The 16,951-nt window shown below is 42.8% G+C and overlaps 1 protein-coding gene across 1 annotated transcript; it reads right to left on the bottom strand.

The window, feature by feature from the left end:
- Window positions 1-6,844: 6,844 nt before the first annotated feature.
- On the bottom strand, window positions 6,845-16,951 carry TSFM (Ts translation elongation factor, mitochondrial). The gene is made up of 6 exons (XM_073613729.1): window positions 16,838-16,951; window positions 16,594-16,746; window positions 12,004-12,132; window positions 10,339-10,461; window positions 7,527-7,605; window positions 6,845-7,369 (listed from the first exon to the last, which is right to left on the bottom strand). Exons 1-6 carry the CDS (start codon window positions 16,850-16,852, stop codon window positions 6,948-6,950), a joined length of 921 nt encoding a protein of 306 aa, XP_073469830.1. The 5' UTR covers window positions 16,853-16,951; the 3' UTR covers window positions 6,845-6,947.

Consider the following 16,951-nt stretch of genomic DNA (forward strand, 5'->3'; position numbering starts at 1 on the left):
ACTGTTTTTCACCGAAGATCTCTATAGATCTATTGTGGACCAAAGCAATTTATACGCTGGTCAACACATCGCCGCTAATCCCCAGTCCTCCCTTGCCAGAGATTGGAGACCAATTACGGTCTCCGAATTTAAGATCTTTCTGGGCCTTTCCCTCAACATGGGCTTGAATAAAAAGAGTAAGTTGCGGCCATATTGGTCCACTGACCCAATTTACCATATGCCCTTGTTCTCTGCCTCCATGACCAGGGCACGATACGAGCAGATTTTGCGGTTCATGCACTTCAATGACAATGAACTCTGTCGTCCTCGTGGAGACCCTGGATACGATCGGCTCTACAAAATTCGGCCCCTCATAAACCACTTCAACCAACGTTTTGCAGACTTGTTTTCTCCCCATCAAGTTGTCTGCGTTGATGAGTTCCTGATTAAATTTTCTGGCCACTTGTCATTCAAACAGTACCTTCCCAGCAAGCGTGCCAGATATGGGGTCAAGATGTATAAGCTCTGTGACAGGGCCACAGGCTATACATGTAGTTTTATGGTTTACGAGGGCAAAGATAGTCACGTAGAGCCGACAAACTGCCCTGACTACATAGGAAGCGCTGGCAAGATAGTGTGGGACTTGGTGTCACCCTTATTTGGAAAGGGGTACCACTTGTACGTGGACAATTATTACACGAGCGTGCCACTTTTTAGTCACTTGTTTGATCAGCAGATTGGAGCATGTGGCACCGTGCGACCTAATCGCCGGGGCTTTCCCCAGCGGCTTGTAGATTCCAGTCTTAGGCTGGGGGAGAGAGCCTGCTTGAAGTGTAATAACTTGCTCGCTATGAAGTGGAGGGGTAAGAAGAATGCTTTCGTTCTCACCTTCCTTCATGCAGACACGACGACCCAAATTACTACGGCGACTGGTGTTGTGGAGAAACCCCTGTGTCCATGAATATAACCAAAATATGGGAGGGGTGGACCTCAACGACCAGTTGTTGGCGCCATACCTAGTTGCCCGTAAGGCCAGACGCTGGTACAAAAAAAGTGTCTGTTTATTTCAATTGGCTTTGCTGAATGCTTATGTGCTATACAGAGCTTCAGGACAGACTGGATCCTTCCTTAAATTCCAGGAAGAGATCGTCGGAGCCCTTCTGTATCCAGACGGTGCTCCACCTCACCATCCCCAACCAAATGCAGTAAATCGGCTGCATGAGAGGCATTTTCCTTATGCCCTCCCGAGTACCCCTACCCAAAAAGCCCCCCAAGAAAGATGTCGTGTCTGCAGCAAGCGTGGATTTAGGCATGACACCCGGTGTTATTGTCCCTCCTGTCCTGGCAATCCTGGTCTTTGCATGGGTGAATGTTTTGAACGCTACCATTCACTAGTTGAGTATTAGCATAGGGTACAGCGCTGCACAGACTAGGACACACTTTCACAGGGTCTCCCAAGATGCCATTGCAGTTTGAGAGACCCAAACCTGGTACCAGTTACAAAAGTTAAAGGTTACTAAACAAAGTGTAAAAAAAAAAATAAATAAAAAAATAAAAAAAATAAAAACACAAAAAATATAAAATAAAAAAACCAAAAATAGTTGTTGTTTTATTGTTCTCTCTCTCTCTATTGTTCTGCTCTTTTTTACTGTATTCTATTCTGCAATGTTTTACCATGTTTGCTTTTCAGATATGCAATTTTTTTTATACTTTACTGTGTACTGTGTGTTGTTGGTAACCATTTTATTGTTTTCAGGTACGCCATTCAGCTGCAGAGCGGATTTATTTATCTTGACAGCAACAGCGTTTGCTTCCACGATACATAAAGCCGTGACTCCAGCGCTGTCGGAGGTGATTTCACCACCACAGTTACATACTTCAGCATATATGCCGAAGCATGGGGGCAGCAGTGGGTGGAGGAGCGATTTGCTCCTGCCTTTTGTGGGAGGATGCCCCCATGCTTCGGCATATATATATTTTAGGCACAGGTTGCGTTAAATGTTTTATTTTTTACTATGTTTTTTTTTGTATTTGCTTTGCAGGTATGGTAAGTCTTACTGTTATACTGTAATGTTACTTTGTTTTATTGTTAACCATCATTTGCTTAGCAGGTATGCCATTCAGTTGCAGCGCGGATTTATTTATCTTGACAGCAACAGCGTTTGCTCCCACGATATATAAAGCCGTGACTGTCGGAGGTGATTTCACCACCACAGTTACATACTTCAGCATATATGCCGAAGCATGGGGGCAGCAGTGGGTGGAGGAGCGATTTGCTCCTGCCTTTTGCGGGAGGATGCCCCCATGCTTCGGCATATATAAATGGTGCATGTATGCCCATCATTAGAAGTGGGTGGATGAAGGGAGGTATTCTAATGGTGGGCATACCCACCGATCAATATATTTTTTTCGTTCAGCCCACAGGCTGCATGAAAAAAAAGTTTACAATATATGCCCAACAAGGACCAGCAACGTACTGGTATGTTGCTGGACTCTGAGTGGTTATACCAGAATGATGCCTGCAGGTTCAGGTATCATCTTGGTATCATTCTTTTCAGCCAGCGGTCGGCTTTCATGTAAAAGCAATCCTAGCGGCTAATTAGCCTCTAGACTGCTTTTACAAGCAGTGGGAGGGAATGCCCCCCCCCCCCCACCATCTTCCATGGTTTTCTCTGGCTCTCCTGTCCCAACACAAAACCTGAAAATGTAGCCGGTGATTCAGACAGCTGACCATAGAGCTGATCAGAGACCAGAATGGCTCCAAACAGCTCTATGGCCTAAGAAACCAGAAGCTACAAGCATTTCATGACTTAGATTTAGCCAGATGTAAACGGCGCCATTGGGAAATTGGGAAAGCATTTTATCACACCGATCTTGGTGTGGTCAGATGCTTTGAGGGCAGAGGAGAGATCTAGGGTCTAATAGACCCCAATTTTTTTTAAAAAGAGTACCTGTCACTACCTATTGCTATCATAGGGGATATTTACATTCCCTGAGATAACAATAAAAATGATTAAAAAACATAAAAATGAAAGGAACAGTTTAAAAATAAGATAAAAAAAAAAAAAAAAAAAAAAAAAAAGCACCCCTGTCCCTCCCTGCTCTCGCGCAAAGGCGAACGCAAGCGTCTGGCGTCAAATGTAAACAGCAATTGCACCATGCATGTGAGGTATCACCGCGAAGGTCAGAGCGAGGGCAGTAATTTTAGCAGTAGACCTCCTCTGTAAATCTAAAGTGGTAACCTGTAAAGGCTTTTAAAAATGTATTTAGTTTGTCGCCACTGCACGTTTGTGCGCAATTTTAACCACTTCCCTACCCAGCCATAGTAATATGACGTCCACAGATGAGATCTCCCATCCTGGGTGGACGTCATATGACGGCCTCGGGTTCCCGGCCGCCTAGGGGGCGCACGCGCGCGCCCGCCGCATTGCTCGTGACCCGGTGCGTGTGCCCGGCGGCCACGATGTCCGCCGGGCACCCGCGATTGCCCGTTAACCGGGCCGGACCGTGTATCTCTGTGTGTAAACACAGAGATCCACTTCCTGTCAGCTCAGAGGAGAGCGATCTGTGTTCCCAGAACGGAGGAACACTGATCGGTCTCCTCCCCTTGTGCGTCCCCTCCCCCTACAGTTAGAAGCATTCCCTAGGAAACACATTTAACCCCTCCCCGCCCCCTAGCGGTTAACCCCTTCACTGCCTGTCACATTTACACAGTAATCAATGCAATTTTATAGCATTGATCGCTGTATAAATGTGAATGGTCCCAAAAATGTGTCAAAAGTGTCCGATGTGTCCGCCATAATGTGGCAGTCACGAAAAAAAAATTGCGATCGCCGCTATTACTAGTAAAAAAAAAAAAATTATTTTTTTTAAAAAATGCCATAAATCTATCCCGTATTTTATAGACGCTATAACTTTTGCGCAAACCAATCAATATACGCTTATTGCGATTTTCTTTTTACCAAAAATATGTAGAAGAATACGTATCGGCCGAAACTGAGGAAAAAATTATGTTTTTAAAAAAAAAAAAAAAAATTGGGATATTCGTTATAGCAAAAAGTAAAAAATATTGTGTTTTTTTCAAAATTGTCGCTCTTCTTTTGTTTATAGCGCAAAAAATAAAAACCGCAGAGGTGATCAAATACCACCAAAAGAAAGCTCTATTTGTGGGGGAAAAAAGGACGTCAATTTTGTTTGGGTACAATGTCGCACGACCGCGCAATTGTCGTTTAAAGTGCGACAGCGCTGAAAACTAAAAATTGGTCTGGGAAGGAAGGGGGTGAAAATGCCCGGTATTGAACCGGTTAAAGCATGTCATGTTTGGTATCCATGTACTCGGCCTAAGATCATCTTTTTTATTTCATCAAACATTTGGGTAATATAGTGTGTTTTAGTGCATTAAAATTTTAAAAAGTGTGTTTTTCCCCAAAAAATGCGTTTGAAAAATCGCTGCGCAATTACTGTGTGAAAAAAAAAAATGAAACACCCACCATTTTAATCTGTAGGGCATTTGCGTTAAAAAAATATATAATGTTTGGGGGTTCAAAGTAATTTTCTTGCAAAAAAAAATTATTTTTTCATGTAAACAAAAAGTGTCAGAAAGGGCTTTGTCTTCAAGTGGTTAGAAGAGTGGGTGATGTGTGACATTATCTTCTAAATGTTGTGCATAAAATGCCAGGACAGTTCAAACCCCCCCCCCAAATGACCCCATTTTGGAAAGTAGACACCCCAAGCTATTTGCTGAGTGGCATGTCGAGTCCATGGAATATTTTATATTGTGACACAAGTTGTGGGAAAAAGACAAAATTTTTTTTTTTTTTTTTTATGCACAAAGTTGTCACTAATTGATATATTGCTCAAACATGCCATGGGGATATGTGAAATTACACCCCAAAATAAATTCTGTTGCTTCTCCTGAGTGCGGGGATACCACATGTGAGACTTTTTGGGAGCCTAGCCGCGTACGGGACCCCGAAAACCAAGCACTGCCTTCAGGCTTTCTAAGGGCGTAAATTTTTGATTTCACTCTTCACTGCCTATCACAGTTTCGGAGGCCATGGAAAGCCCAGATGGCACAACCCCCCCCCCCCCCAAATGACCCTATTTTGGAAAATAGACACCCCAAGCTATTTGCTGAGAGGTATAGTGAGTATTTTGCAGACCTCACTTTTTGTCACAAACTTTTGAAAATTGAAAAAAGAAAAAAAAAAAAATACATTTTTCTTGTCTTTCTTCATTTTCAAAAACAAAATGAGAGCTGCAAAATACTCACCATGCCTCTCAGCAAATAGCTTGGGGTGTCTACTTTCCAAAATGGGGTCATTTTGGGGAGTTTTGTGCTATCTTGGCATTTTATGGCCTTCGAAACTGTGATAGGTAGTGAGGAGTGAAATCAAAAATTTACGCCCTTAGAAATCCTGAAGGCGGTGATTGGATTTCGGGGCCCCGTATGAAGCTAGGCTCCCAAAAAGTCCCACACATGTGGTATCCCCGTACTCAGGAGAAGCAGCAGAATATATTTTGGGGTGTAATTCCACATATGCCCATGGCATGTTTGAGCAATATATCATTTAGTGACAACTTTGTGCATAAAAAAAAAAAAAAAAAATTGTCACTTTCCTGCAACTTGTGTCAAAATATAAAATATTCCATGAACTCAACATGCCTCTCAGCAAATAGCTTGGGGTGTCTACTTTCCAAAATGGGGTCATTTGGGGGGTTTTGTGCCATCTTGGCATTTTATGGCCTTCAAAACTGTGATAGGTAGTGAGGAGTGAAATAAAAAATTTACGCCCTTAGAAATCATGAAAGTGCTTGGTTTTCGGGACCCTGTATGCGGCTAGGCTCCCAAAAAGTCCCACACATGTGGTATCCCCGTACTCAGGAGAAGCAGCTGAATGTATTTTGGGGTGCAATTCCACATATGCCCATGGCCTGTGTGAGCAATATATCATTTAGTGACAACTTTTTGTAAGTTTTTTTTTTTTTTGTCATTATTCAATCACTTGGGACAAAAAAAAAAAATATTCAATGGGTTCAACATGCCTCTCAGCAATTTCCATGGGGTGTCTACTTTCCAAAATGGGGTCATTTCGGGGGGGGGGGGGGGGGGGGGGGGGGGTTGTACTACCCTGCCATTATAGCACCTCAAGAAATGACATAGGCAGTCATAAACTAAAAGCTGTGTAAATTCCAGAAAATGTACCCTAGTTTGTAGACGCTATAACTTTTGCGCAAACCAATAAATATACGCTTATTGACATTTTTTATACCAAAGACATGTGGCCGAATACATTTTGGCCTAAATGTATGACTAAAATTGAGTTTATTGGATTTTTTTTATAACAAAAAGTAGAAAATATCATTTTTTTCAAAATTTTCGGTCTTTTTCCGTTTATAGCACAAAAAATAAAAACGGCAGAGGTGATCAAATACCATCAAAAGAAAGCTCTATTTGTGGGAAGAAAAGGACGCAAATTTCGTTTGGGTACAGCATTGCATAACCGCGCAATTAGCAGTTAAAGCGACGCAGTGCCAAATTGGAAAAAGTCCTCAGGCAGCATAATGGTCCGGGGCTAAAGTGGTTAAACACCCAAGTGTTTATTTTTTTCATTTTGCATGCATAAACTTTGAGCATTCAATGGAGCAGACTGTGCTACTGCTGTTTTCTGGATAAGGTGCGCACACCAGGGAAGCTGTGGTTGTGAAGAGGCATCAGAATTGCAAATTGCAGGCAAGCTATACCTGTCTAGACATGTAAAGAGATTCAAATTGAATAATCTTATCAATAGCGGTTGTTTTTTTAAATCCTATGTATAATTTATAACTACTTACTGCTTTAACTTGACAAAATTAGAAGGGCACATAATAGTGAAAGGTATAATTTATTTTTCACTAGGGGAAAAAAAAAAATATATATATACACGTTTCATTGTTCATATTTCCCAGAAGGAGAATGTTATGACGCACTAGGATTGGTTGGACTGTGTGGTCTGTGTTTCCTCCCCACACTCAAAGCGTACAAAATCCAGCACTTCAACATCATGTGGCTGAAGATACTGTCCTACAGTTAGGTTGGGCTCCAGTAGGAAAGGCTGGGCCAGCATCCGGGTTTCTGTCTCCCCAGTAGACTCATCTTCTAGAGAACCCAGGGTCGATGGGCTCATGCCCACCACATGTTGGCCCAGTCTACGCCCCAGTTCAGTAATGTTGCTTTTGCAGTGATCATTTGGCTTGCAAACAACCAAGGCTCCATACTTCCCAAATGCCATGTTAGCCAAGGAAGGCGTATCTGCAGGTAGGGTGCTATGCATGTATGAACCAATAAACATACTAGAAGGGACAGTGACCCAAGCAGCTCTCTTCATGGTCATGTTCTCGCCCAGTTTTCCTTCAAAACACAAAGCAGATAAAAGAAAGTTAAAAAAATACAAATAAAATGACAAGGCAGCACAAACTCATACCATTTTCTTTCAGAAGTGGAACATCAGACCACATGTCACTACTCAAACACACATAAAGGAAAATAATTTTTTTTTTTTTTTTACCAATTGTCATTGCAAGAAGATCTTTCAATAGGGACTCTTCTGTCTTCATTTGTAAAAACTCTTCTTCAGCAAGGAAACCCTATAGTAATGAAAAGTTAATGTAAAACTACTGTGTGCATGATAAAGCGGATTAAGAAAAAAGGCTCATATACATTTATTTCTAATACATTTTTGTGTTGTGCTTTGTTGGATTTTATGCTTTTATTGGGAGAAAAACATGGATGTGACTTCTCATTCTGAAATCACTTGACATGACAACTCTCTTGATTCAACAGTTTGAGTCATTAACCTAGAACAAGTATGCAGAGATTTATGACTTTCCAAATCTGAATATTTTTCACAGGTTAATGAAAATGGTAAAAGCAATGGATCAGCAATGCAAATAGCATTTTTAGGAGGTCTGCAATTGCAGCCCTCATAATCTGTTAGGAAATGTACTGAAATGGCTTACTCCGATTTCAATGCATACTATGAGCTTCACGCAGATGTTCTGCCTACGAACGCCAACTCCTCCAGACTGACACCCCCCCTCATTAATGCATTTTGATATGTGCATAACGCCTCCCAAGTGCCAACCCACTGCTTTTCAACATGGCTGAGGGCTTTTGGGAGGAGTACTAAGGCAGGGTGGTGTGATATCTTTAGGAAGCTATGTAAAGCACCCTGCTGACCACCCCTACCAGCCATGGTTTTGCCTGCATTAGAAAGTAAAGAGTCTCGGTGATGATGTCACAGGGTGTCTAAAATACGGAATGAAAAGAAAATAGAAAAAAAAACGGAAGGAGGTGAGAGGAAGGAACCAGTGCAACAAAATAAAAAAACAGACTAAACTTCAGCGCTTAAGAAAAAAGTATTATATTGCAAAAAAGGTAGACTTCAAAAATTTAAGGAAAATACTGTATATACAACCTTAAAATACTGTATATACAACCAATAATTAAAAGAAAAGAACATGCTACATTCACTTTTATAATCTATCTTTGCAGAGGAGAAGTTAACCAAAACATAACTGCAAATGTAACATTCTGCATAGATTACAACATACATTTCTAACTGGCCCCCAAGAAAAATAGTGGATTTTTCTATATTGGCAAGACCCCTATAATAATAATAATAATAATAAAAAAAAAAAAAAAAAAAAAAAAAAGGAAGATGGGAGCATTTACTAGTATCCTCTCATTGTTTTAAACTAAAAAGCAACCCATAAAAAAAAATGTTTATGTCTCAGGAAACAAATGATTACATCTACAATGTATGGTACATTAGCCTAAAGCGGAATTATAGGCAAAACCTTTTTTTTCCCCCCAGTTTTGGATAGGGCATGGAAGGGTTATAACCCATGTTGGATTTTTGAGATTTCCCTTCATTACCTGTCCCATAGCTAAACAGGAAGTGAGAAGAAATCCCTGCAAATAAAGGGAATCCCTTGGGTACCCCCAGGTCACCGGAACCAGTGTCCCCATTGGAAGATTTCCCCTCTATTACTTTTCTGGGGACAACCCAAAAGTTACTTTCACTTTCAATGATAAACAGGACAAATATAGAGTGTGAATCTCCCTAACAGGGGCATAGACAGCAATAAAAACCTGACAGGTGTTCTAATCCCTCCCCACTCTATCCAAAACTTAAAACAAGTTTTGCCTTTATGTTATACTTTAATCTGCAAGTTATTGATTTTAATCTGTATAATGGTAAATAAAAGAATAAAGGATGTGGTGTTCCTAGAGTATGCGGTACCCCTCTCTTCTATAAGACAAAATAATCTCTGAAAATTGTAGTGCCCCCTTACATTAGTGGAGAAGTTTCTCCTTACAGTGGTGGCCAGTGGGAGAAATACCCCCTTATATGAACAATCAGTGGGAAAAGAACCCCCATACACTGTTGATCAGTGGAAGACGGTCCCCTTACAGCTAAAAAAGAACAAGCCAGTGCTTACTGAGAGACAGAAGTTCCAGATTTATAATCTCCTTTATGAAACATACAGAACCATGGGGTCTGAATAATAGAAAGAAGTTAGGATCCAATTATTTTTAATAGAAAGGTCTAGAGTGTACATGTGAAACATCCATTATCTGGGCCTCTGCGGTCACCTTTATATTTTAGCCAACTGTAAAGGAAATTTGTAAGTTCTGTATATAATTGTATTCTATTTTGTATGTATTGCACACTGCCCTCACTGTGCACACGGCACTAACAATGTTTTCATTACATTTATGGATTCTTTTGAGTCCTGATTAAAATTGGTCTGCCTATGTTACGCCCCTTGTTACCATAAATATACAAATTGTAATATTAATGTGATACCTACGTAATCATGTGTATAAAAACCTTCAACTGCGTCATAATAAAGCAGAACAGTTATTTGGAAATATGCAGAGTGTATCTTTTGCGTCTGTTCCCTACTGCAGTAGTTATTATTAACTTGGAACCACTAATCAATATGAGGATAGGCGTTGCCCATCTATAAATTTCCATGTCACCAACTATAATAAAAATACATCTACATATATTTGGTGTTGTAATAACAGATACACAAAGAACATTTAATATATATTACACACACACTACAGTATCTTATAAACAAAAGTAATGGCAAATTGCTGAACTGTGAAGATTGCTCTGCTCCATAAGAGGTAAACAGTTGCCAGAGTTGAAGAAGATAGTTAAGTATTTTCTTTGCAGAGTCATACTTGTTCTGGGTCAGTGGCTTACATCAAACATAAGATGGCAAATTAGAGTTTCCACATATCTGTACCTAGAAGAAATTACCTATTAATCTAGAAATCTTAATGTGTGGTCTCTAATATCTCACCTTCAGGTAGGAGGTCTGGTTTCTCTCTGTACTATGGCAATGCTTTAGTGTTGAGACTGCCACCTGCTGGACCAGCTGCTGAAACTTCACATTCCTGGCAACAAAGTCTGTTTCACAGTTCACCTGGAAAAATCAATAGTGATTCCTGTAGCCCTCCTAATTGGTAAAGGTATTTCAAGTTGGTAACAGCATGGTTCTCCTGACTGCATGATTTCCAATCAAATCAAGAAAGCGCATTAAATTATATTCTTATATTTATCAAAGGCAACTCCTTTACACTGTTTAAGATCAACTCTTTTTAATGGTCAGTGATAAATTAAAGCGGAGTTCCAGGCTAAAACAAAAGTAGCTCTAGAAAAATTGAGCGCCCCCTCCTCATTTTTGGATATCTTTTCTTTTTTTTTTTTTTTGCAGTTTTGTACCTTTTCTTGCTGTTTTCCAGCTGGACTTTTCGTACTACCTTGCCGCTGCGAGGTACGTCACATCTCTGCATTTTCAATGGCCCCTTCTCCTACCCTCTGACTTGCGCATGCGCAGTAGGAAACCGGCTTTGAAGCCTGAAGGCTTCACTACCGGTTTCCCTTAGTTGCAATGCTGGCACCTGCACCCGAGCTGATAGACGTATCGGCTTCAGGGGGCCAACATTGCTGGATCCCTGGACAGGTAAGTGTCCTAATTTTAAAAGTCAGCAGCTACATTACTTGTAGCTGCTGACTTTTATTTTTTTTATTTAGAGGCTGGAACTCTGCTTTAAAATCTCACCAGTTTCTTGGAGATTACAGTGTCAATTTGTGTCCCCACTTCTCCCACTATGCCATTATGGATATTCCACTTTTAATCCCTAAATTCTTTGTTTATTCCACAATAAAGATGGAATAATCTGAACTCCAACCTTCTGTTTACACCCACACTCCTCTCTATTCCCTGCTCAACTACTCTCAATTCCCTGCAAAATTTTATTTTCACCATATAGCCTTTAAACCCCTTCTGTTTGAATGACATCAGTCATTCATCAATCACTTCTTTCTGATCCATACTTGTCCCCCCCCCCCCCACCCACCATCTTGATTTGTCCTGGAGCTTTATGTGGAAGAACACATACCTGGCCATCTCTTTGGATGTGCATGATCAAAAACAATCAATCAATCAGCAGACTGCACAGCTAAAGTCTGCACCATCCAGTGGCCAGCAAGGAGAAGCAGGCACATCTAAAGGGACCCCGGGGATGTGTCCTTTCATCTGTTAACACTCAAAAAGATAAGAAGCAGAATGTTTTTGTTTTTTTTAAACAGAGATGATTAGGGTGGAGGAGGTAACAAGGGGAGGCAATATATGCACTATATATAGTTTACTTTGCACACTATTAACAAAGTTTTCATCAAATTGGAAAAGTGTGTAAATCCTAGGTTAAAGTTGTGTGAATCGTGTGTCATTTGCCAGCAACTAGTTAATATACAAATAGAACAAGCTGTGCAGTTTTTATGCTCTTAGTTTTCAGAACAAAAAAAATGCAATCAAGCGGACTGCTGTTTTCATAAAGTAATTCAACACTGAAATTAGATTGGGGTTTTATATTTTTATCAGCACTAGAAATAGCGGTACCAATACAGCACATCCACATTCCACTTTCCTAGTCTCCATGTATAAAGCAGGGTGTATACTCACTTCCACTAACACTGCAGAGTTGCCTTTATGCAACAGTCCTATAAGACCCTCTGCAGTCTTTCTTCCTTGCAATTTCGAGGCTTTACTCCATCCTTCTTTTTGGGCCTGTTCATGTAGCCAAGCTTCTGCCTTTGAAAGACGAGGGAATGATTAAAAAGGCATTCAAAATGTTGAACACAGAATGGTAACAAAATTATTTTTCATAAATTGTAATTTGACCTTAAGGCCGGGTTTACACTTGTACAACAAACGCTCCGACATTGGGAGCTCATGTCGTATGACGTAGGAAATCAATATTTCCCTACGAGAGCCATCTTAACTGGTGTGACGCAAGTCGGTCCGACTTTGAAAAAGGTTCCTGCACTACTTTGGTCCAATTTTGGTCCAACTTCAATGATATTCAATGGGCTGAAGTAGGATCAAAGTCGGATCATCGTTTTAACTGATCCGACATTGGCATGCGACTTGTGCTCTGGAGGATCTTGAAGGGAAACTCCACGCCCAATAAAAAATAAAAAACTGCATGGGGTTCCCCCTCCAAGAGCATACCAGGCCCTTCGGTCTTGTATGTATTTTAATGGGAACCCCCACGCCAAAAAAAAAAAAAAATAAATAATAATAATATGGTGTGGGGTCCCCCCCCCCCCCCCAAAATCCATACCAGACCCTTATCCGAGCACGCAGCCCGGCAGGTCAGGAAAGTTGGTGGGGACAAGTGAGCGCCCCCACCTTACCCCACCCCAAAGCACCTTGTCCCCGTGTTGATGAGGACAAGGGTCTCTTCTGATTTCTTCTCCCCTCTCCAGCTCTTCTCCGTATTCTTCCTCTGCTGGTTCTCCTGCACTCTCCGCTGATGTCTTCTAGCCCTCTACGGTTCTTCTCTGTACGATGTCTTCTGCCAGGTCTCCTCTCCCTCCATTCTTACTCCGATGTTGACTCAACGCTCTCTCCTGCTCGAAGAGGCAGAAGACAGCGGACAGAGAAGAACCGGAGAGGGTTAGAAGACATTAGCAGAGGAGAACCGGCAGAGGAAGAAGACATGGCCAGAAGACGGAGAATCGCCAGAGAGGGGAGAAGAAATAGAAAGAGACGCCAGAGCCGATTTAATAAATTATTTTGTCAAAAACCTGTGTACTGTTTTTATTTTTGACACTTTTTTTTTTTTTTAGGTGAATGGGTAGGGGCATAATGTACCCCTACTCATTCACATAGGGTGGGGGGCTGGGATCTGGGGACACCCTTGTTAAAGGGGGATTCCAGATTCTGATAAGCCCCCTGCAGAGCCCGACAACCACCAGCCAGGGTTGTTGAGAAGAGGTCTTTGTCCTCATCAACATGGAGACAAGGTACTTTGGGGTGGGGGGCGCAGGGCCCTCCTTGTCCCAAAGCACCCACTGCCCCAGGTTGAGGGCATGTGGCCTGGTATGGTTCGGGGGGGGGGGGGGGGTTGCTCGCTCGTCCTCACACCCTTTCCTGACCTGCCGGGCTGCGTGCTTGGATAAAAGTCTGGTATGGATTTTGGTGGGGGGGGACCCACAACATTTTTTTTTGTTTTATGTCTTTATTTAGCGTGGAGTTTCCCCTCAAGAGTCATACCAGACACAAAGTGCCTGGTATTGTCAGGATCAAAGGCGGAGTCCAGTTCATTGAAGTCGGATGGATGTTGGACTTCAAGTCGCGGGGCAAAGTTGGATCCACAGTCGTACTTCACCGTGCATGTCATCTGGTATGAGTCCGAGCTCCAAACGCCCAACATCATGGGGCTCATCATCTGGGAGTCGGGACCAGTCTGAGCCCTACTTCATCCACAACTGGTTGCAGCTCTGCTTCCTGGTAAGTCAGGGCACTACAAGGCCCAGCATTCCAACTCACCAGGGCCTGCTACACTACATCTGGGGGGGGGGGGGGGCTACGGGTCCCAGCATACCCCCCTCTATATCCTCATCAGGACCTGCTACACTATAACTGGGGGGGGGATTACAAGGCTCAGCCTTCCCTATGTTCTAATCAGGTCCTGCCACACTACAACTGGGGGGGCTACAAGGACCACTTTACTCTTTTCTATGGCTCACTGGCACAACACTCTGGATCCTGGATATACAACATGTTTTAAGAATTTTTTGTGGACTGCTAAATATACTACCATGGTTCCTACAATAGAGACCAACACTGTTCCTGCAGTCCTTGAACATACTTGTGCTAACGGACAGCACTCGCTCAGTTCCCGGTTTGCATACCCTCAGACATCCTTTGGTCCCTAGCACCACATGCACAACTCAAAGCTGTTTTTATATGTTTGATTGCACCTGCTCCTGAAGAAGTGGAGCGAATTCCACGAAATGCGTCGAAAATTATAGGATGCAATATTTCTTTCATATGTTAGCCTTTTGTATGAAAAATTGTCTATCATGTACCATTTTTTATATTCACCAAGATCTTTTAAGCAATCAGCTCTGAGTCTTACAGCTGTAGATTTATGTGCCATGCTTTCATTTATTGTGATGGATATGTTTTTATCATATGAATTATCATCTTGATTTATTACAATGCCTTATAATCTGATGTTGGGACTATTGATTGATTTATTTATCCATTGTTAGTGCGCTCATATAAAGTCCCAACTCACCTTTTTTTCTCATATAAATAGGGATGGAGTCACATGTTAAATGTGCCTCATTTAAAGTACCAAAAAAAAAAAACCTTTCTTTTTGCAAGGACTACAAGACCCAGCATTCCCCCTCTATGTCCTCACCAGGGCCTGCTACCCTATAACTGGGGGGACTACAACACTCAGCCTTCAATATATCCTAATCTGGCCCTGCCATATTACAAGGCCCAGCATCCCTCTCTGTCCTCACCAGGTCCTGGCAAACTACAACTGGAGTACTGCAGGTCCCAGCATTCCTCCTTTCCTGACAAGGGCTTGCTAAACTGCAACTGGGGGGACTACAGGTCCCAGCATTCCTCCTCAACTGACAAGGGCCTGTTACACTGCAACTGGGGGACTACAAGGCCCAGCATTCCTTTTATGTCCTTACCAGGGCTTACTACACTGCAACTGGGGAACTACAGGTCCCAGCATTCCCTGTGCCCTTACCAAGGCCTTCTACACTGCAACTGGGAAGACTACAGGTCCCAGCATTCCTCTTCTGTCTTTACTACTTTACTACTACACTGAAACGGGGGGGGGGGGGGGGGGCGCGGCGGCTTCAAGGCCCAGCATTCCCTCTGTCCTAACCAAGGCCTTCTACACTGCAACCGGGAGGACTACAGGTCCCAGTATTTATCTTCTGTCCTGTCGTTACTAGGGCCTACTACACTGCAACTGGGGAGGTGGGGGGGGGGGGGGGGAGACAAGGCCCAGCATTCCTTTTCTGTTCTTACTAGGGCCCACTACACTACAACTGGGGGGATTACAGGTCCCAGTAATCCTCCTTTCGGAATCAGGACCTACTACACTGCAACTGGGGGGGATTGCAAGGCTCAGCTTTTCCATTTGTGTCTTTAAACAGGGCCTACTATAGCTATACTACAACTAGGGAGACCCCAAGGCCCAGCATTTCTCCTCTGTTCTAACCAAGGCCTAACACACTGCAACTGTGGGGACTACAAGGTCCTGCATTCCTTCTGCCCTAACCTGGGCCTGCTACACCACAGCCGAGGATTTGGGGGAGGGAAGGGGATGCAGCATTGAATGATGCTTAATTTTTTTGATGAAAACCATGGGCAGTAAGCGTGATGCATCGCAGAATCAAATCGCTGACCGTATAATTGGAATCTAATCGTATTGTGAGACCAGTGAAGAGGTGCACCTCTATTAAATACCACCTAAAGAAAGCTCTAGGTGTATGAACATAATGATAAAAATTTTATTTAAATACAGTGTTGCATGACCCTGCAATTGTCAAAGAGCGACAGCGCTGAGAGTTGAAAATTGGCCTGGGCAGGAAGGGGGTGAAAGTGCCTGGTATTGAAGTAGTTAAAGCTGGTTTTAAAACAATATTCCTATAGATCTTATTGTCCGAACATGACAGATCATACAGTATCTAAGCTAAGTAGTGTAATGAGAGATTGTAGAAAATTCATTGCACTGCTGTTACTATGTACATGTCTTCTATGTTTTGTAACCTTGATGAATTCTATAAGTAAAAAAAAAAAAAAAAAAAAAAACACATGAAGCATGCATCCAAAAAAGTAGCTATACGGCCTGATTAATTTGAATTAATTAATAGATTGGCCAGATTATAAAACCAGTGTGTGGTGACTAAGGATGAGCTCAGGCGTGTTCGCAACCCGCACGTGCAGAGCCCGCCAGGAAGTCGGCACTGCACAACGCTAATCGCAGTCAGTGAGACATTTTCCAGAACCGCGGCTGCAGAGATCAAGAAATGTTTCACTGCCTGCGATTAGCGCTGTGAGGTGCTGACTTCCTGGCGGACTCTGCACGTGCGGGTTGCGAACATGCCTGCGTTCATCCTTAGTGGTGACCCTATGATGATGTCATGTAATCACTGCTGAAGAAAGTTGGGTTGGGTTGGGTTGGGAGGTCCCCTGTAGTAAGATGACCCCCAGCCTGAGAACAGTCATCACCTGCTTGATGTCATTGCTGAACCTGTCCAGGGCCTTCTTGCAGTTGGTGAACGAGTAGCCGGTCTTCTTCCTCAGCTTCAGCAGGAGGTCCTTGTCTGCGGCCAGCAGCCGGCTACATGTATGGAGGAGGGCGGCCTTGTGCCAGGAGAGGAGCTGCCATGGAAGAGGAGAAAAGTGACTCAGCAGAATGTCCGGAGACACAGGACACGGCGATCCCCCCCATACACACAATGTCATCACTCACCCTACAGCGCAACATCCCTGACACCTTTCCCACGATGAATGACAGCGGCGCATACTGATGACGCGGTACAGCGGCATCAAACGAAGGCCATCCATTTCCGGGTCATCTCGGCAG

This window comes from Aquarana catesbeiana, linkage group LG02 (genome assembly GCF_042186555.1).
Source record: "Aquarana catesbeiana isolate 2022-GZ linkage group LG02, ASM4218655v1, whole genome shotgun sequence".
In the NCBI taxonomy this organism is placed as follows: domain Eukaryota; kingdom Metazoa; phylum Chordata; class Amphibia; order Anura; family Ranidae; genus Aquarana; species Aquarana catesbeiana.

Bases quoted from the DNA above. Each gene is read 5' to 3' on its own strand.
- TSFM (XM_073613729.1), bottom strand. The intron at 10,462-12,003 runs GTGAGTATACAC...TGATTTTTCCAG, and splicing joins ACTCTGCAGTGTTAGTGGAA to GTGAACTGTGAAACAGACTT. The intron at 7,606-10,338 runs GTGAGATATTAG...TCATTACTATAG, and splicing joins ACCAGACCTCCTACCTGAAG to GGTTTCCTTGCTGAAGAAGA.